This window comes from Panthera onca, chromosome F1 (genome assembly GCF_046562875.1).
Source record: "Panthera onca isolate mPanOnc1 chromosome F1, mPanOnc1 haplotype 2, whole genome shotgun sequence".
Lineage (NCBI taxonomy): Eukaryota > Metazoa > Chordata > Mammalia > Carnivora > Felidae > Panthera > Panthera onca.
The window spans coordinates 15,326,904-15,348,261 of NC_138355.1; the positions used below are offsets into that span (position 1 = coordinate 15,326,904).

Here is a 21,358-nt window from a genome sequence, read left to right on the forward strand (position 1 = left end):
TGGGAAAGTTCTGTATTTGTTATCAGTGAAGTGACAAACAGTAGTTTCTGAACCACGGAAAACCAATGAACTCACCTTCCAAGATGCTTAGGCTGATCCCTTGCTTCATTCATCAACCCAGCCGGATAATTCTGGGCAGTGTCTAGAAATCACATCTACCTATTAAAAGGCAAAAATCTGATACCCCTAAGGATATTCAGAATATTGTTTTGAGCACTGATATACACATGTATATAGAATCATAGTCCAAATGAACGATATTCTGGTGAGTTTAGTTATAACTTTTGTAAAAAGAAAAGTTTGTTTATAACTAGTCTTCAGGAAAGACTTAGTTTTACAGATTTCAAGCCTGAAAGTTACATATCAGTGTAAATAAGCCCTCAAGAATTTATTATGACCATGGGGCCCTGGATGACTCAGTTGGGTGTCCGACTCTTGGTTTTAGCTCAGGTCACGACCTCATGGTTTGTGAGTTCAGGCCCCACATTGGGCTCTGCACTGACTTACGGAGTCTGCTTGGGATTCTCTCTCTGCCCTTCCCCTGCTTGTGCATGGTTTTTTTTTTTTTCTCTCTCGAATTTATTATGACCTTCCTTAGGAAGGCCGTGATCACAAAAGGTGGCTCAGCCCCAGTTCCCACCCCAGTGCGGTGATGCTAAAAGCCTGACAGTTTCTGGAATTGGCCGTAAAAGTTTCCGAAAGACCACAGCTCTCCTCATTTATAAACTTAGCATTAAAAAGTAAACTGGAACCATTTAGAAAATTCATACTTGGGGCTTTTTTGTCAGGACAGATTGCAAGATAATCCCAAAGAAACTCACTGGAAATGACTGGATGAGGCAGGCGTTTCTCTTATTTTCCTTGGGCCCTAATGTTAGTGGAACTAACCAGAAATGCCTTCCCAGAGTTTTCTAGGTGATTTCAGGGGTGGTGGTTCCCTCCTCCCCTGGTGAACCAATGACTAAATAAAATTTGCACATAAAACTTCACAGTTCAGAGCTCCAGAAAGAAAGTTCTTTATCATCTTTGAGATGGGTATCATGGCATTACTTATCGCAGCTTATTCTCATTTGCCAGCCTTGCGCAAAAAGAGCCCGTCGTGAGCTCCCTGCGGAAGAAGAGTGCGGGTCAGCACTACAGGCAGCATCCGTGGCCTTGGAGGCGGTGGAACTATTACTCCAGAAGTCTCCTGCTCCAGACTGGCTTGTAGTGAAACTGGAGATGCTCCAAGAAAGGATGGATAGGCTAAAACGACTTGTACTCTCAGGTGGCCCCTGAATGGACCGATCCCACCCCCCCCCCACCCCCCCGAATCATCTTTGTCAGCCTGCTCTGTGTTTTGTAAATGAATGCACTGATGGAACTATGCGTTTTCTAGCACATATAAAACAACTTTTGTAAAGTTGAATCTAGCGAAAATAGTCTTTATTGGACATTTATTTAGAGAACAGGTCGAGGGGGGAGGTTTCTCATGAAGAGCTTTGGTACAACGTGATACATGTGGAACAGTCAGGAACCGCCCAGGTCCCCACAGGGCCCCTCACTCGTACATCTGTAAACAAATAAATAAGCTGCCTAAGGAAACCTCAGCAATCTAAAATCATTTATATACTTTATAGCTAAAACTTTTTCAGTAAGTTGTATCTCATAGTAAAGCTTACTCTTTTGTTAAAGAAATGGCACAGAATTAAGCTAATCAGCTTGAATTTTTGTATTTATTTTCTTTACCTCTGGAATTGTCCTGGAAAACAAGCAGTAAATTCAACCTTTCCACGGCTGCTTGCCCTTCACAGAAACTGGCCTCAGGCAGACGCGCCCAGGCCCCTCCACAGGACCGGTGCCCGGGCGCCGCCACTCGGGGGCTCACGCTTCAGTTGGCACAGGCGGGGAAAACGGTGCTTCTGGGTTTTCCGGTCTGCAGAGCCCGCTTTTGAGGTATTAGTTGGATTTTTTAAAGAAATCCTTTGCCCTAAAGTTCCGCCCGTTGTCACCAGTTGTGATCTTCCCAGTTCAGCTCCCCTTCGTCTCCCCAGCCTTCGGACTCTCCCTGCAGCAAGATAAAGCAAACCAAGGGCAGCCTGCTGAAACCAGTCATTTCTGAATCGAAAGGAGCCTAACGCTTGCCTTTCGACGCCAGAACAGACTTCCTCGTGCTCAGTACACTCCCTCCCTCCCTGTGAACAGGAAGCCGAGGGGAGGCTCGCTTTGGTTCCAGAATCATAAAGCTGCAGCTTTGTAAGGTAACCTCCCGAGGACCGTATCAATCCAAAATCAATCTGAAGACACCCTATTCTTGGCTTAATCCCTCTCCCCATAAAGAGGTTATCCTGGTCATAACCAGTGGCCAGTTAAACACTTTGCTGAGCACGCTACATCCTTCTGGGGAAGGAAAGCCGTCGGGTACAGGAACTGCCCGTATCCTCATTTTAAGCAGCTGTGCGCGTCAGTCGCTTCCCTCCCTGGGAAAACGGCAGACGTGACAAACGAGACCGGGCAACCGGCACGGACGAGGACACCCTGACGCTAGCGACGCGATTTACCGATCCTCACCTCGGTAAGGTCTGCTGCAGCGAATTTCGAGGAAAACTGCATCGCTGGTGGGACGTCATCCTCGCCGGAAACCATCATTTCTGTCCTCAGTTCAGGCAAAATGAGAATAGCAGCCGAAGGCTTAATTTCTGGGATCATATCCGCAAACCAGTCCAACTCTGGATCTCGTACTGGCTTCTTTTTCACTTGAATGGTAAACTCCTCTCCTAAACCCAGTTCGGACGGAACCTTAAGGCGTCCTTCTGGTGACACTTTTGGGGGCTCGGTGTGGCCCGGGTCATCCCCGCTTGGCGCAAGACCGGCCTTCTGGCACAGGCCGGGTTTCGAAGGCTTGGGCTCTTCAGTGAGTGAAAACGAGGCAGGAATGGGCTCAGGTCCCCCTGCGGCCCCAGGTCTCACAGCGGGGACTCCTCCTCCCGCGTTTGTTTCACTGTCTAAGCTGCTGGGCTCAAAGTCATCCCATGACGCCTCCTCCGTGTTCAAGTTAGGGAGCGGGGACGTGGAGGCATCGCGGGGTTCCGCGGGACCAATCTGTATGCTGACAGCTTTGTTTTCAGGCTCCTCCGGCTCGCTCCAGTCGGGCCACTCCTCAGACTTCTTAGAACTTGATGAGAAGTTTTCACGGTCTCCTGAGGTACTTTTCACATCGGGGAGTCCGTTCATGGGGAATTTGATAGGCTGAGAATATTGATCACCTGTGGCGATAAGCACAAAAGTTACCCTCATAAAATGTTAAGAGCAAGCCATATATTTAGGAAAAGGTTAACACGCACACAAGGTCTGGCTCTCATTTCGTAGAAATATCCAGGCTACTAAACTGTAGCTACAGAAGAGAATCCCCGCAGAACGTAACAGAACTAAGTTACTCAAATGCTTAACCCACACTCTGAGGGAAGCACACCAAGCAGCAGGCGGAGCGTCCGATCCTTTCCCAGATGTTCAACGTTTGTTGGCGTAACTGTCTATAAACGGATAGAGAAAGGTTCTAAGCCAGGCAGTGTCACCCCCAAAAAAGTGTCATGTGCTCAACCGGACACACCCTCATTTTAAACAGATCTCTCAAACGTGGGCAAGGCCGTGGAGTCTGGTGCAACGCGGCCGGACGCTACTCCTAACGCTTTCCCAAACGTAACCACGCCACTCTGTCTCTCACGGAAAACCTACTGCCATCTAACAAAACTGTCCTCCTCGGACCCAATTTGGAGAATGCTGCACCGAAGACCCGTCACCAGCTCTCCTCACCAGTCACGAAGAAATTGTCGGCAGGTACCCTGTAGTCCAGGAAAAGCAGATGTGACCCCAGGTGACTACAAAGTCCAAAGTGATACGAGAAATCAGCCTCAGTATTCCCGAGGTGCCCTTAATTTTCAGAATTTAAAACTTAATACTCAGGAGAACATTCATCCAAACAGTGGAAAAGCTACATAAATTGAGTATTTCTCCCTGTCTGTGTAAGAGTATTGGAACAATCGCTCTGCACATGCTTCTTGCTGCTGGACGTGCTGCCAGAAAAACCCCAGAGGAGGGGTTCTCCAAGATTGGCGCATCTGAGCCTGCTGGCTACAGACGATGACGTACACGGGACAGTATGAAGATACATAAAAACTCCCCAAAGTAAAAGGGCTAAGAAATTGCTTCTTGTTCTAACAGGGTAGGTGAGCAACAGTTAAGAGAAATGGGTGTATTTAACACAGACAAAAGAGAAGTTGCAGGAAGAGAGCATCTTCAAATATCTGAAGAAACACCTGTCCTCCGGGTGTTTACGGACGGGCTGAGTGTCTAAGTGGCGGTAAGGGACTCAAAAGGATTCAAGAGCTAGCTGAGAAGCTGGATTAGACAGAACCTTTAGGATACCTACTTATAAGAGTTAACAGCTTTTGAACACTTTGGTGATTTAAAACCATAATTGATTCTACTAAGAATAAAAGTCCGAGAGTACAAGAACGCCAACGTGAATGTACTTAATGCTACAAAACTATACAGTTAAAATTGGTAAATTTTATGCTATAGACATTTAACTTCCAATTGGGGAAAAAAATTGTTTCCAGAAAATGCAGTCTTTAACAGTTTACCTAAAAGTTCATATTCCACCGTGGACATTGGTCAAAAAGTTTCTAGCAAAATTTTTGGCTTAGTACTTCCTCTTCCTGGAAGGGCCTGGGGTAAGTCATCACAGTGAGGCCTGCCGGGCCCTGCAGGGTCTGACCTCTACAAGCCCAGCACCTTCTTGCTTGCTTCTGCTACCATCCTCCCCGCGAGGGCCTACCAGTGTCTCTTACCAATGTTCCCTTCTCCAATTCTCTTCCCTTTTCATAAATCTATTATCCCATATTCTTAAGTCTGACCATATAGGTAAACTGCAAGGGAGCAGAAGGAGGAAAAAAAAGTCCAAGGGTACCCTCCTATGGACATGCTCCTCCCCAGCATTCCCCCACATTGTTCAGAAGAAGGTCCACTCTTAACTCTAAACTTGAAATGCTTCAAAAAATGAAATGCAGGCAGTCACCAGGGCTCGGCAGCCATCTTGGATGAAGAGCTCAGCTAAGTCACTGAAAGTCTTTAGAAAAATCTATTTTAGTAAAAATTCATCCCGGGGCACCTGGGTGGTTCAGCTGGTTAAGCGGCCGACTTTGGCTCAGGTCATGATCTCGCGGTCCGTGAGTTCGAGCCCCGTGTCGGGCTCTGTGCTGACAGCTCCGAGCCTGGAGCCTGCTTCGGATTCTGTGTCTCCCTCTCTCTGACCCTCCCCTGTTCATGCTCTGTCTCTCCCTGTCTCAAAAATAAGTAAAACGTTAAAAAAAATTAAAAAAAAAAATTCATCTGTTCTACTTTGGTGCCTTTTCGGTTTCTTACTAAGATTATAGGTCAACAGTTTATAGAAAGTCCACAATTAGGAAACTGCATCCAATAAATAAAACAGATTGGAGTGGGGACTCAACATGCAACAAAGCTGCCCTCGGAGACCGATGCCCCCAGCCTTATCCCAAAACTGCATCCCAAAACCCTTCCTCCCCTACAGATTCCTCTGGTATGAAATATAAATAAATCTCTCATTTGCTGTTTGGTGTACTCTGCTTGAAAACAAAAAACAAAACAAAACTACCTGGTACCACACAGACTCCATTCACTCAACGTGCTCCAAACATATCCTAGTCAGTGAGCGAGCAGCTTCGTCACCCTCGAGTTCCTGACTGACAATGATTTATTTCATCAGCACCAAGAAGAGTTGGACCTATCAAAACCTCAGGAAGCCAGCGTTGCTTTAAAAACCCTCCTGGAACCACAAGGAGGTACCACCTCCCCCCTGTCAGAATGGCTAAAATGAACAACTCAGGAAACAACAGATGTTGGCGAGGATGCGGAGAAAGGGGAAGCCCTCTTGCACCGCTTGTGGGAACGCAAACTGGTGCAGTGCTCTGGAAACCAGTGTGGAGGTGCCTCAAAAAGCTGAAAATAGAACCACCCTACAATCCAGCACCTGCACTACTAGGTTATTTATCCAAAAGACACAAAAATGCTGACTCAAAGGGGCACACGCACCTCCATGTTTACAGCAGCGCTATCGACAATAGCCAAAGTATGGAAAGAGTCTTAAATGTCTATCGACTGATGAATGGATAAAGAAGGTGTAGTAAATATATACAGCGGAATATTACTCGGCGATCAAAAGAATGAAATCTTTTTGGAACTAAAGTATGCTAAGTGAAATAAGTCAGAGAAAGGCAAATATCATGATTCCACTCGTGGAATTTAAGAAATAAAACAGATGAACATAGGGAAGGGAAGGAAAAATAAGATAAAAACAGAGGGAGACAAACCATAAGAGACTCTTCAATACAGAGAACAAACTGAGGGTTGCTGCCACGGTGTTGGGTGGGGGGAGGGGCTAAATGGGTGATGGGCATGAAGGACGGCACTTGTTGGGATGAGCACTGGGTGTTCTATGTAAGTGATGAATCACTAAATTCTCTTCCTGAAATTATCATTATACCATATGTTAACTAACTTGGGTTTGAATTAAAAAGTTAAAAAAATAATAAATAAAAAAATAAAATTAAAATAAAATAAAATAAAATAAAAATTCTCCTGGCATGAGAATTAGAGAATAGTCTATCTGATAGTTCTTTTCTACTGTAACGTTTTCCGTGCTAATTCACCATCCGTGAGAACTGAATCAGAGATCCGCGTTTCCTAACAAGGTCACCATCCTATCAGGGTTGTATCAAGGAACAAAGAAGCAATGCCGTTGATATAAAATTTTTATTCTTGACTTTTTACAATCTATAAAGACCAACAATTATTGCTACGTGCCATGTAATATCCAATTGGAATATGCCAGAAATAAGTATTTCTTGAAGTTCTTAAAAATCAACAGCTACTTACCCAAGAGGCCATCAAAATCAAAAGGACTTAAACATCTAGTGTTGTTAAGAGCTGCTACAACCTCTAGAAACTGACAGAGAGTATCCATAAAACTTTAAATACATTCTTTGACCCAGTAAGTCTACTTGTGGGACCTTATCCTCTAGCAATAAAAGGCAAACTACATCAAGATACAAGTACAAGGACATCTACTGCAGCAATGTAGTGGTTAAAAATCCAGAAATGAAAGCAATATCCATCAACAGGGAAATCACTAAATGAAAGGTATTCAATGAAATATTAGGCAGCTGTCAAAAAAGTGACATTTCTACGTATTGACCTGGAGACGAGTCCCTGAAAAGGCACTACACGAAAAAATTAAGTTGTAGAATTGGGCACAGTATTTTCTCATTGTTTTGTTAAAAAATCTGATATGTGGGTGTGTGTGTGTGTATATACACAGATACCTGTGTATCTTTATGAGCCTAAGAAAAGGAAGAAAAGATTCCCACTAAACTATTAAAACTGATTACCTTATACACCCAGAAGGAACCGGGAGAGGGAAATTATGCTTTCTTTACAGTTGTCTCTATCCTCCGACTGAAGACAACCCACCTGCCTTACTTGTATAATGTTAAAAATTTCGTTAAAACAACAATATTTAAGATAAAAAGCTAGCCCATTTAATCATTCTTACCTTCTGGGGAAAGGTCCACCATTTTAGTAAAACTTGGGGCAGTGCGTTTGAAGATCTTGGTTCTTTCACCTCCCACAACCACCTCTGGTCCAAGTAAGGACACCAGCACTGCTAGGCTATGAAGAGTAATTGCCACAATGGAATCACTGGTATCACGCAGGCCCAGCAAGACCTAGGAGTAAATCAGGTGGTAAGTGTACACGACCACACGGCCTGTCTTTTTCCCCATAAGCCAGCACCTGGGCTGCAATCAGACCGCGCTTGTTCAGATGACTTCATTTCTTACACACGTGCTCCGAGTCGGCAGCTGTCAAACTACTGGTGGGCAAGGCCCAATAGGTCCCCCTCCCAATCAATCACAGACCCACACATTGTAGAAAACACAATAAAAGCAAAAATAAATCTATTGGAAATCGCATAAAATTATTGTGTTGAATTGCTATGAAAGGTTCTAGGCTTGTTCATGATGCCTGTCAGCTCCCGCCCCAGGACCAAAGGCAGCTGAGTGCTCTGGAGATCTCCAGTCTCTTAAGCCGACAGCACCCAGTACTCCCAGGAGGCCTCCCAGCAAATACCAACCAGGCCTGACCCTGCTCAGTGTCAGATCGGCTAAGACGGGGTGTTCAGGGTAGTACTGCTGTAGAGGATTTTCCAAATTCTTGGGAGAATCTAAATACTCCAGTCAAAAGACACTGAGTGACAAGAGTCCATAACTGTGGCAGAGGGGTTAACTGCAGACACCTAGACTGACCAATCGTTTAATTTTTCTAGTTTCCTCATTTATCTAAGATCAAGACTTCCAGCAAGACTAAGATGATGTTCAGGTCCAATGCTAACAAATCAGGCACGTTCTCAGAACAAAGCTGTACAAATAAAGTGTTTCTTTCACAAATGATGAGAATTCCATCAAGTAGGCTAACTGTACAATAACAAACCACCCAAGCCACAAACCTCAGTCATCCTCAAGCCTCTCCTCTCTCGTGAGCAGCTGCGTCCTACCCTTCTACCCTTTATACGTCCCTCTCCCATGACCACTGTCATATGTCCCCCAGACATTGTCTTCTCTTAGCTGGACTATTCTAACAGCCTCCTACCTCCTCTCCCCTCCTACGGTCCATCTTCCACACTGCTACCAAAAGGAACTTTCTAGCACATAAAAATCGGCCAAGCTATTCCCCTACATAGGACAGAACTCCAGTGAGAGTCTTCACGGTCTTTCACATGCTGAAAACCCACGCATTCTTTGACCTCAACTCAGGGCCAATTCTGAGACGTAGGAGGACTCCTCTCAGAGAGAGGATGCTTCGTCCCTCGTCTATATGTTCAGAGACCACTACATCAGGGTAACAATTGCTGCTGCAAATGTAAATACAAAGTGCCATGTTGTGCTTGCTTGGCCCTAAAGCCGGCCAGGCCCCCGTGGCCCCCAGTATCCATGCCCTATGCAAACCCACACTTAATGAACCTCAGCTGACTTCTGCGACTCGCTCGAACCAGGAGAACATAACAGAAGTGACACTGTCCACTCCTAACCTATGCCTCCAGAAGGCTGCTCTGGCACTTCTGGTAGCCCTGGGCAGCCCTGTAAGGAGTCCACCTCCCTCGCTGGAGATGGGACGAAGGGGAACAGCGGCCCCGAGACATCCTGAGACCACGTGGGGAGAGAGACCCAGCCATCCCCTTCAAGGTGTCAAGGAACCGTTCTGCGTGCGTCAGCCTCAATGGGCCCCAGGGGACTGCTCATCAGCTGACATCATGTGGAGCAACAGAATTCCCAACCTGAGCCCAGTCAATGCAAAGAATTCTGAGAAAAAAATGACTTTTGGGGCACGTGCATGGCTCAGTCGATTACGCATCCGACTTCAGCTCAGGTCATGATCTCATGGTTCACGAGTTCCAGCCCCACGTCAGACTCTGTGCTGACAGCTCAGAGCCTGGAGCCTGCTTCGTATTCTGTGTTTCCCTCTCTCTCTGCCATTCCCCTGCTCATGCTCTGTCTCTCCCTCTCTCAACAATGAGTAAATGTTAAAAAAAATTTTTTAAATAAAAAAATGTTTTAGGTACTAAGTTTTGGGGTGGTTGTACAGTAACAGGTGACAAACACCTATCTTTCCCACCTCCCAGCTCCTTGAAAGCAAGGTGTGTTATATACCCCTATGGCCCCAGGACCTATGCACAAGACCTGGCATAACACCAGGCCTTACAAATAATTTATAAATAAATTAATCTCATAGGAAAACAAATTATTTGAAAGATACCACATGGCTGACAAAATCTTTTAAAACCTCATACTGAGGGAGGGGCCAAGATGACGGAACAGCAAGGAAAGTTTTTTTTGTCTCTTGTCCCTGAAATGCAGCCAGATCAACACTAAACATCTTGCACACGTAGAAAACCGATTTGAGGGTTAACAAAACGATACGCACAACCTGAACCACAGAACTCAGCAGGTACATGGTGCAGAGAGGTGAGCTGGGGGAGAGAGAAGCCACAGAGGGCAGGGAGCTGTTTGCTTGTGGAGAGAAGAGGAAGAGTACACAAGGGACTGAACAAAAAGGGGGAGAAAGGAGAGGGTTTAAATTCCATTAAGACTCTAAAAAGGGGGAGCGCAGAGTCTGAGGCTCCACAGCTCAATACCTGGCGGTGCTGTGGTGGGAAGGGCGAATCCCCAGGGGTAGAGAGTGTGGCCTGAGGATGCCACGGGCCACAGAAGGAGAGGTGGTTCCCCTGCTGGGAGGACATTTGGTAGAGGCTGTGTGGCCCGCACACAGGCAAAGGTGCCACCGGACCCTGGAGAACCACATTCACTGGAACAAGGATGATAAGGGGGAAGCTCGGTGCCAGATGTGCGTTGTGATTTTCCATAATCACTGAAACGCTGCTACACCATCACGTGAACTTTTTCTGGGGAAGGTGGGCACCCGGCCATTGCTTGGTGAGACCCTCCCCCGGAGGGTCAGAACAGGTCAAAGCCGAAGTCCCTCAGAAGTGAGGGGTTGGGAAACACAGCCACCATCTGAGATAAAACTCAGGAGGAGGTGCCGCTTGGCAGCCTGATGGTTTGGTCAAGAACAGTATAAAAGCGGGGAGTGGACAGAAGTTGGAGACAAATGAGGCTTGATTGCCAGTTGGGAAGAACACAGAGTTCTGATACTAGAGACAGGGTGAAACCGGGTAGCTGGGTTATGCCATTTTCATCTGACCCGCACATGCGCATACATGCCTACGTGCGCCAAAACAATCCTCCCCAGTAAGTGAAGCAGTGCCACCTAGTGGAGAATGGAGCCGTTACACTAAGCCCTGCTCAAAAGGCAACCACACATTTGAGGAACACCAAGAATCTCTCCGCCTGCTTAGTTTATGCACTACAAACTTCATAGTTTGACTTTTAGGGGAAACCGATGTAATTTCAATCATATTTCAGTCTCTTCACTGATCCATCTATTCAATCTTTTTTTCTTATTTTTGAATAAAGACAAAACATTTATTTTTGTTTTCCATTTTTATTAAAAAGATTTTTAACTTTTTTCTACTACGTTTTTTAAAATTTTTTAAATTCTATTTTACTTCCATCATTTCATTTTATTCTATTTCATTGTATTCATTATATCTAATTTTCAAACGTTTTCCTTTTTTTTTCTTTTTTCCTTTTTCTTTTCTTTTCTTTACCTTTTTTCTTGAATCTACCAAGCTCCTTTAAACAACCAGACCAAAATACACTTAGGATCTAGCATTATTCGATTTTTTTGTGTTGTTTTTACTTAAAAAAATTTTTTTTTTTACTAATTCCTTTTCTTCCTTCAAAATGATGAAATGAAGGAATTTACCCCAAAAGAAAGAATAGGAAGAAATGACAGCCGGGGACTTAATCAACAAAGATACAACCAAGATGTCTGAACCAGAATTTAGAATCACGATAATAAGAATACTAGCTGGGGTTGAAAACAGATTAGAATCCCTTTCTGCAGAGATAACAGCAGTAAAAGCTAGTCAGGATGAAACAAAAAATGCTATAACTGAGCTGCAATCTTGAATGGTTGTCACGGTGGCAAGGATAGATGAAGTAGAGCAGAGAATCAGTGAGATAGAGGACAAACTTATGGAGAACAATGAAGCAGAAAAAAGAGGGAGACTAAGGCAAAAAAGCACGATTTAAGAATTAGAGAATTAGGTACAAGGTTTATGTGAGCAAATCATAGAGGAAAGCTTTCCTAAACTGGGGAAAGACACAGACATCAAAATCCAGGGAACACAAAGGGCTCCCATTAGATTCAACAAAAAACTAACCATCAACAAGGCATATCATAATCAAATTCACAAAATACTCAGACAAGGAAAGAATCATGAAAGCAGCAAGGGAAAAAAAAAATTCCTTAACCTACAAAGGAAGACAGATCAGGTTTGCAGCAGACCTATCCACAAAAACTTGGCAGGCCAGAGAGGAGTGGCAGGATATATTCAATGTGCTGAATTGGAAAAATATGCAGCCAAGAATTCTTTATCCAGCAAGGCTGTCAGTCAAAATAGGAGAGATAAAACATGTCCCAAACAAATATTAAAGGAGTTTGTGACCACTAAACCAGCCCTGCAAGAAATTTTGAGGAGCATTCTCTGAAGGGAAAGAAGATGAAACAAAAAACAAAAACAAACAAACAAACAAACCAAATAGACCAAAAACAACAGACTAGAAAGGACTAGAGAACACCACCAGAAACTCCAACTCTGAACACAACATAATGGCAATAAGTTCATATCTTTCAGTACTCACTCTAAACGTCAGTGGACTAAATGCTCCAATCAAAAGACATAGGGTAACAGAATGGATAAGAAAACAAGACCCATCTATATGCTGTTACAAGACACCCACTTTAGACCTAAAGACACCTTCAGATTGAAAGTAAGGGGATAGAGAACCATCTATCATGCTAATGGTCGCCAAAAGAAAGCTGGAGTAGCCATACTTATATCAGAAAATCTAGACGTTAAAATAAAGACTGTAACAAGAAATGAAGAAGGGCATTATATCATCAAGGAGCCTATCCACCAAGATCTAACAATTGTAAACATTTATGCTCCAAATGTGGCAGCAAACAAATACATAAATCAATTAATCACAAACATAAAGAAACTCATTGATAATAATACCATAAAAATAGGGGACTTCAATACCCCACTTACAACAATGGACAGATAATCTAAACAGAAAACCAAAAAGGAAATAACGGCTTTGAATGACACACTGGACCAGATGGACTTAACAGATATATTCAGAACATTTCATCCTAAAGCAGTGGAATACACATTCTTCTCCAGTGCACATGGAACGTTCCCCAGAATAGACCACATATACTGGGACACATTTCAGCCTCAACAAGTACAAAAAGATCGACATCATACCATGCATATTTTCAGACCACAACGCTATGAAACTTGAAATAAACCCCAAGAAAAAATGTGGAAAGATAACAAATACTTGGAGACTAAAGAACATGCTACTAAAGAATGAATGGGCTAACCAAGAAGTTAAAGAGGAAATTAAAAAGTACATGGAAGCCAATGAAAATGGTAACACCACAGCCCAAAACCTCTGGGACACAGCAAAGGCAGTCAGAAGAGGGTAGTATATAGCAATCCAGGCCTTCCTAAAGCAGGAAGAAAGGTCTCAAATACGCAAACTAACCTTACACCTAAAAGAGCTAGAAAAAGAACAGTAAATAAAACCCAAAACCAGTAGAAGACGGGAAATAATAAAGATTAGAACAGAAATCAATGTTATCGAAAAAGAAAACAAAACAAACAAAAAAGAAAACAGTAGAGCAAATCAATGAAACCAGGAGCTGGTTCTTTGAAAAAATTAACAAAATTGATAAACCCCTAGCCAGTTTGATCAAAAAGAAAAAGGAACCAAATAAATAAAATCAAGAATGAAAGAGGAGAGATCACAACTAACACAGCAGAAATACAAACAATAACAACAGAATATTATGAGCAATTATACACCAATAAAATGGGCAATCTGGAAGAAATGAACAAATTCCTAGAAATATATACACTACCAAAACTGAAACAGGAAGAAATAGAAAATTTGAACAGACCCATAACCAGTAAGGAAATCGAATGAGTAATCAAAAATCTCCCAAAAAACAAGAGTCCGGGGCCAGATGGCTTTCCAAGGGAATTCTACCAAACATTTAAAGAAGAGTTAACACCTACTCTCTTGAAGCTGTTCCAAAAAAGTAGAAATGGAAGGAAAACTTCCTAACTCTTTCTATGGAGCCAGCATTACCTTGATTCCAAAACCAGACAAAGACCCCACTAAAAAGGAGAACTACAGACCAATTTCCCTGATGAACATGGATGCAAAAATCCTCAACAAGATATTAGCCAACCAGATCCAACAATACATTAAAAAAATATTCACCACGACCAAGTGGGATTTATACCTGGGATGCAGGGCTGGTTCAATATTTGCAAAACAATCAATGTGATACATCACATCAATAAAAGAAGGGACAATAACCACATGATCCTCTCAATAGATGCAGAGAAAGCATTCAACAAAATATAGCATCCTTTCTTGATAAAAACCCTCAAGAAAGTAGGGACAGAAGGATCATACCTCAAGATCATAAACACCATATGTGAAAGACCCAACGCTAATATCATCCTCAATAGGAAGAGAAACTGAGAGCTTTTCCCTTAAGGTTAGGAACAAGACAGGGATGTCCTCTCTCACCACTGTTATTCAACATAGTACTGGAAGTCTTAGCCTCAGCAATCAGACAACACAAAGGAATAAAAGGCATCCAAATTGGCCAGAAGGAAGTCAAACTTTAACTCTTCGCGGGTGACATGATACTCTATATGGAAAACCCTTAAGATTCCACCAAAAAACTGCTAGAACTGATGCATATTCAGCAAAGTTTCAGGATATAAAATCAATGCGCAGAAATCAGTTGCATTCCTACACACCAAGAATGAAGCAACAGAAAGAGAAATCAAGGAATTGATCCCATTTACAGTTGCACCAAAACCCTTAAGATACCTAGGAATAAATCTAACCGAAGAGGTGAAAAATCTATATACTGAAAACTATAGAAACTTATGAAAGAAATTGAAGAAGACACAAAAAAATGGAAAAAGATTCCATGCTCCTGGATAGGAAGAACAAATATTGTTAAAATGTCAATACTACCCAAAGCAATCTACATATTCAATGCAATACCTCTCAAAATAACACCAGCATTCTTCACAGCGCTAGAACAAATAATCCTAAAATTTGTATGGAACCAGAAAAAACCCGAATAGCCAAAGCAATCTTGAAAAAGAAAACTGAAGCTGGAGGCATCACAGGCCCGGACTTCAAGCTGTATTACAAAGCTATAATCATCGAGACAGTATGATACTGGCACAAAAACAGACACTCAACTCAATGGAACAGAATAGAGAACCCATAAGTGGACCATCAAATGTGTAGCCAACTAATATTGGACAAAGCAGGAAAGAATATCCAGTGGAATAAAGACAGTCTCTTCAGCAAATGGTGCTGGGGAAACTGGACAGCAACATGCAGAAAAATGAACCTGGACCACTTTCTTACACCAGACACAAAAATAAACTCAAAATGGATAAAGAACCTAAACATAAGACAGAAAGCCATCAAAATCCTAGAGGAGAAACCTCTTTGACCTTGGCCACAGCAAGTTCTTACTCAACACGTCTCCGGAGGCAAGGGAAACAAAAACAAAAATGAACTACTGGGACCTCATCAAAATAAAAAGCTTCTGCACAGCGAAAGAAATAATCAGCAAAACTGAAAGGCAACTGACAGAATGGGAGAAGACATATGCAAATGACATATGAGATAAAGGGTTAGTATCCAAAAAATCTATAAAGAACTTATCAAACTTAATACCCAAAAGACAATCCAGTGAAGAAACGGGCAAAAGAAATGAATAGGCGCTTCTCCAAAGAAGATATCCAGATGGCCAACTGACACATGAAAAAATGCTCAACTTCACTCATCATCAGGGAAATACAAATCAAAACCACCATGAGATACCCCCTCACACCTGTCAGAATGGCTAATATTAACAACTCAGGCAACAACAGATGTTGGCGAGGATGCGGAGAAAGAGGATCTCTTTTGAACTGCTGGTGGGAAGGCAAACTGATGCAGCCACTCTGGAAAACAGTACGGAGGTTCCTCAAAAAATTAAAAATAGAGCTACCCTATGACCCAGCAATTGCACTACTAGGCATTTACCCAAGGGATCCAGGTGTGCTGTTTTCAAGGGGCACATGCACCCCCATGTTTATAGCACCACTATCAACAATAGCCAAAGTATGGAAAGCGCCCAAATGTCCAGCGATGGATGAATGGATAAAGAAGATGTGGTATATATACACAATGGAGTATTACTTGGCAATCAAAAAGAATGAAATCTTGCCATTTGCAACTATGTGGATGAAACTAGAGAGTATTATGCTAAGCGAAATAGTCAGAAAAAGACAAATATGTGATTTCATTCATATAAGGGATTTAAGATAAAAAACAGATGAACATACAGGAAGGGAAGCAAGACTAATATAAAAACAGGCAGGGGGACAAAACAGAAAAGACTCATAAATATGGAGAACAAACAGAGGGTTGCTGCAAGGGTTGTGGGAGGGGGGATGGGCTAAATGGGCCAGGGGCATTAAGGAATCTGCCCCTGAAATCACTGTTGCACTATATGCTAACTTGGCTATAAATTTAAAAAATAAAGAAATAAAAGAACTCCTACTGAGTCGAATATTATCTCCTAAAAGTTCGCAGCGACCCAGAATATGGCCTCAAAATGAGGTCACCCTGGGTTAGAGCGGGCCCTAAGTCCCACGAAGCGGACGGGCCTGAGTTATGAGCCAAGACACAGCAGGGACCAGTGGGAGTCAAGCTGACACCTGGAGTTCAGACCGGCCTCCAGACCCGGGAAAGAACTTCTACTGCTTTAAGCCATGCAGTTTGCGGTCATTTGTTAGGTCAGCCATGGCAAACCGACATAAACCGGAGCCCCAGAGTGGGTGACTCATTACCTGGTTCCCCAGAGGCTGATAGACAGTCTGAAAACCACTGGTAGGAATAATCTCACCTTCCTCTCGGTTATTATTTAATTTGTTGATGGTATTTAATTATGGACACGTATACTTTCTGTCACAAAACATCCACAAAGGGTTCTTGGTCCTTTCCCCAAGGGATCACACCTGGGTGGCTCAGCCGGTTAAGCGTCTGTCTCTTGACCTCAGCTCAGGTCCCGATCTCACAGTTTGTGAGTTCGAGCTCCACATCGGGCTCTGCGCTGGTAGTGCAGAACCTGCTTGGGATTGTCTCTCCCTCCCTCTCTGCCCCTCCCCTGCTTGTGCTCCCCCTCTCTCTCTCAAAATAAATAAATAAACTTAAAAAAACAAAAAAAAGAATTAGCAAACAGAACTACGGTTTTTCCCAGCTTAAGACCAAACACCTTAGTTTAATCGATCTGCCTATGTGAATGGGACGGAAATGTAGTCTGAATTTCAGCCCTGGGTATCCGAGGAGCTTTTCGACCCGACGGGGGCCTCCCGACCCCCTAACCTATCACCTCAGCGCTGCGAACCCGCCCCCTCCTTTCAGCCCCCAAACGAGCAGCGGCCGTCCAGCCTGCGCCCGCCGGCCGTCTCTGACCTGTGGCAGGATGACTTTCTTCAGCTGCTCCGGAGTGAAGTGCTCCACATAGGCCTCCAGGTGAGACAGCAGCACCATCCGCACGTGCTCCTCGTGCACCTCAAACAGCTGCAGCAGCACAGGGATCACCCGCGACCGGAACAGGGCCGGCGACAGCAGGCAAGGCACTTCTCCCCGCGCGCTGTCTACCCCGCGATCAGAGGCGGTTCCGCGTGAAGAAGCAAATGGTCATTTCAGCGAAAGGAGCATGAAGGATAATTTAGAAACTGAGCCCAGAGCTTCCCACACATTCTAGGCCCCAAAGCAAAGGACACCTTTCTGGTTGACTCAGATTACTCAAGGGTCAACGACCTTAAACACGCTCTGCCTTGTGAAATACTGTGCCACGCTGAACCTGCAACAGAGAAAGCTTGCGTATTTTAAGGGACTCCTGAATCAGGAACTCTTTATACATCCGTGTTTAACCAGTGAGGAATTTCATATACTAGGGTAGATCAAGGACCGTGGCTGCAATTTCATCTGCAGAACCAGGAGGTGTTAAATGTCACAATGGGATTTGATGCCGGGCGGTCCTCTCTTCCTGCCAGTTATGGTAGTGGTGATCAGAGATCGCCGTCACAATCATGTGGGGGCCTTTACAAACAAATAAATACTAAATAAATATATAGTCCTGCCCCGGCTGTCCCACCATCAGTGGATCGGCCATACAGGCACATTTTTAAAAAGGTCCCCGGGTGATTCAGAAGCACACCGCCATCTAAGATCTACTGAGTAAAGGGATGGCAGCTGGGAAGAAAAACTCCAGGACCTGAGACGGATGTAATGTGTGTCAGCTACCGTTGAACTGAAAACAGACACAGAAACAAAAACCCTCAGGGAATAACAAAGGCTGTAACAAAGTTCTATGCTGTAAAACAGTTACCTATGCTGCTGCTTTGTTGGGTGGAGATCTTTTAAGAAAATAAATTCTGAAAATAAATTCTCTAACCTGGTACGTTCCCATCTACAGTGCTTATGAAGTTATAGAGTATCAGAATAATAACCTTAATTGCACATGCAGAAAAAAACTGAAGCTCCAGGTAGGAAAGCCATCTCCCGCCTTTCAGTCCTTCCACTGAAAATATAAAATAAGTGGGTTGCTCTTGGGAAGCCAGAAGGCACAGGCCTAGGTGCGCCTGGGTGGCTCAGTCAGTTGAGTGTCCAGCTCTTGATTTCAGCTCAGCTCATGATCCCAGGGTCATGGATTGAGCCCTGTGTCGGGCTCTGCGCTGAGCGTGAAGCCTGCTTAAGGTTTTCTTCCCTCTGCCCGTCCCCCGTTTACACTCTCTCTAAAAAAAAAAAAAAAAATTAAAGGGGCGCCTGGGTGGCTCAGTCAGTTAAGCTTCTGACTTCAGCTCAGGTCGTGATTTCACGGTTCATGAGTTTGAGCCCCACACTGGGCTCTCTGCTGTCAGCACAGAGCCCGCCTCAGATCTTCTGTTCCCCTCTGTCTCTGCTCTGCCCCACTCACGTGCACGCTCTCAAAAATAAACATTAAAAAAATACATTAAAAAAAAAAGAAGGCACAGGCCTAACTGCAAATGCAAAAGCCCTGTGAGGACGTACGCCTTATCTTAAAACTTCATGTGCGTTGCATACTTGAATCTTACGTGTTTATGTGTGTGTGTGTGTGTATGTGTATATGTATGGTTTTTCCAATATACCACCTTCTACAATAAATCTGACTCGCCAAGAAGATGCTCCTTATTTACCCCGCGGGCTCTGGTACCCAGGTTTGAGTCAAGTAATCACCTCAGAGACCAATGACTCTTTTGGAGCCATACTCTAACTACACCACGCAGTAATCTCAGTCTGCTCAAATAAGGACTAATAACGCCCGAACTCCTTAATTACCAATAATCCTTTGAAAAAAATTCACCTTTTTTGGGGCCAAGCAGATGAGGCAGAAAACTCTTAACGGCTACTGGCTCTGCAAACACCAACTGATTAAGCAGAAGAGGCACCAACCGCGAGGCGATCAACTCCTCGGACAAGCAGCTGACTCTGTCCAGCAGGAATCTGAGGGGAAAGAAGAAAAGCCTGGGCAGCCGGTGGTGCCACTGTATCCACTTGCTCGTCCAGTGTAGACACACGCAGCCCTCCCCTACTTCAGTCAGAAGGAGGCACGGGGAAACGTGGCCAGAGGAGGTGAACGGTCGATGCAGGGGATCTAAGAAAAATGCAGGGGGCGCGAGACAAGGCCGCCAGCGCGCAAACAAGGTCCCATCCACGCTACGAAGGATGCAGGATGTTAGATTATCTGAAGTTTCCATAGGAAACAAAATTCAGGCTTTTCTTACCAACTCCCTAAGGTCACACCCGTCAAAGCCCTCTGTCAAGAACACACAGGTAATGGGGGGGCGGGGAGGACAGTATCACAGCCCCTGCACAGCCACCGTGTGCGGACGGTCCCGCTCCTGCTGCGCGGAGAGGCCGTCAACAGGGCTCCCCCGGGCTCCTTCCGTTCCCGCCACCTCTTCTGATGGCCACCCCCACGCAGCTGTCGCCCCAGCATCCCGGCCCCTTCCAGGACCCCCAGTGGGGCTGCCCTCCTCCGCGAGCCTGGTGCCCTGGCCCACGAACGTGCTCACGGCTCTTCTGCCCTTAAAAAAGTCCTTCCCGACTCCATCCCCTTCTTCGGCTACTCTCCGCCAGCCCTTCTCCAAACCTTCCCGCAGGTCTTCCCCAGTGTCCGCGCTCTCGCCTTCCGAGCGCATCTCCGCCCTCCACGGGCTCGCCACGCCCTCAAACAGCTCCTCAGACGGGGCGCTCTCCGGGAGCCTGACGGCGTCCCCTGCCCTTCCTGAGCTCTACTCTGCCGGGGACACCAGCCTTCCCGGCCTCCCCCGCACCTCCTCCGGCCATCAACGGCTCCGTCTCATTCCTCGGCCACCGTCTTAGAAGGCTGGGTGGGGGCCCCAGGGTCAGTTTGGGCCTGCCGTGCCCCCCATGCTACCGCTTTCTCCGGGAAACCGTCACCAACGGCAGGCCGGTGAACCCCAATACTCCTCTCCGGCTCAGAGGCTGCGCGCGTCTCGCCCGGGCTTCAGAGCCACCTGGTCAAAGGCCCACGCGCATCTCCGTCTAGAGTCCCACGGCCCCTTCACGCTGACGCCCTGGACACCCAGCTCCTCACATTCCCTGCGCGCGAGGGCCTCTCCTCGGGTATCCTCCGGCGCTCTTGGGGACGATCGCCGCGGCCTTGCCAGCGTTAGAAGCGGGGCTCATCTGTGTCGTCCTCCTCATACCATCGCCGCCTCACCTCGGGCCTCCCATCGAGGCCCACCACAGGCCACCGGCCGACCCGAGTCCCGTAAGAGATCACTCTGCGCCCTCCAAGGGCAACAGAGGGAGCCGCCTCCGAGGAGATCCGACCGCTTCACAGCCCGCGTGCACCGCTCACAGACAGCGGCAGTGCTCCTCACGGCCGCGTCCGAGGGTGCCCACCTCTCTCACCCACTGCGGTGTGGGAACGCGCGGACTCACCCGCCTGCCGCTCCGTACACGAGGCGCACACACGCGCCTCCGTGCGTTACTTCGCGTTGCCCTCTGCCCGCCATACCTCTTCTCTAACCACCTCCTCCCTCGGCCTCTGGGCCGTCGGGACGTCCCCCGCGAGCTCGGTCACCGCTTAAGCACTAACTAGCCATCCCAGGGCCCAGCAGAAAGCCCAACACGCAGGCAACGTTCGAAGAACTTTGCCCAAGAAAGTAAACGTCGGACTCATCTCTCCGGAGAGGAGTCATTACGCGGACTTAACCCAAATTACTGAATTTTAAGCCCTTAACTTTCTGGACTTACTTGAAGAATTCAGTTTTTTCCTCTTCACTCTTCAATGTTAAACTTTTCAAGAAATTCACAACTTCTAGAAAATCATTCCTAAATGCCAAAGAGAAAAAAAAAACATGCAGGATAGCAAATTAGAGAAGGTGTATTCAATACCGAAGCCATAACCACAGACCGGGCTGTAAAAATACTCAAGGAAACATTCTCCTCTGCCAGTTAGAAGA

At 45.4% G+C, this 21,358-nt stretch overlaps 2 protein-coding genes across 13 annotated transcripts in view; one reads left to right on the forward strand and one right to left on the reverse strand.

Moving 5' to 3' along the window:
- Positions 1-1,408, forward strand: part of FIRRM (FIGNL1 interacting regulator of recombination and mitosis) — a 44,768-nt gene extending 43,360 nt beyond the window's left edge. For both annotated transcript variants that reach the window (XM_078440628.2, XM_078440629.2), the window contains one exon: positions 1,078-1,408. In XM_078440628.2, coding sequence (XP_078296754.2) covers positions 1,078-1,278 — 201 coding nt within the window. In that variant the 3' untranslated portion in view covers positions 1,279-1,408. The remainder of the gene's footprint in view (positions 1-1,077) is intronic.
- SCYL3 (SCY1 like pseudokinase 3) overlaps positions 1,409-21,358 on the reverse strand; it is a 41,264-nt gene continuing 21,314 nt past the window's right edge. For all 11 annotated transcript variants that reach the window (XM_060643476.3, XM_060643474.3, XM_060643471.3 and 8 more), the window contains 6 exons: positions 21,150-21,227; positions 19,228-19,367; positions 17,310-17,494; positions 7,610-7,781; positions 2,551-3,245; positions 1,409-2,047 (listed from right to left, as the gene is read on the reverse strand). In XM_060643476.3, coding sequence (XP_060499459.3) covers positions 1,988-2,047; positions 2,551-3,245; positions 7,610-7,781; positions 17,310-17,494; positions 19,228-19,367; positions 21,150-21,227 — 1,330 coding nt within the window. In that variant the 3' untranslated portion in view covers positions 1,409-1,987. The remainder of the gene's footprint in view (positions 2,048-2,550; positions 3,246-7,609; positions 7,782-17,309; positions 17,495-19,227; positions 19,368-21,149; positions 21,228-21,358) is intronic.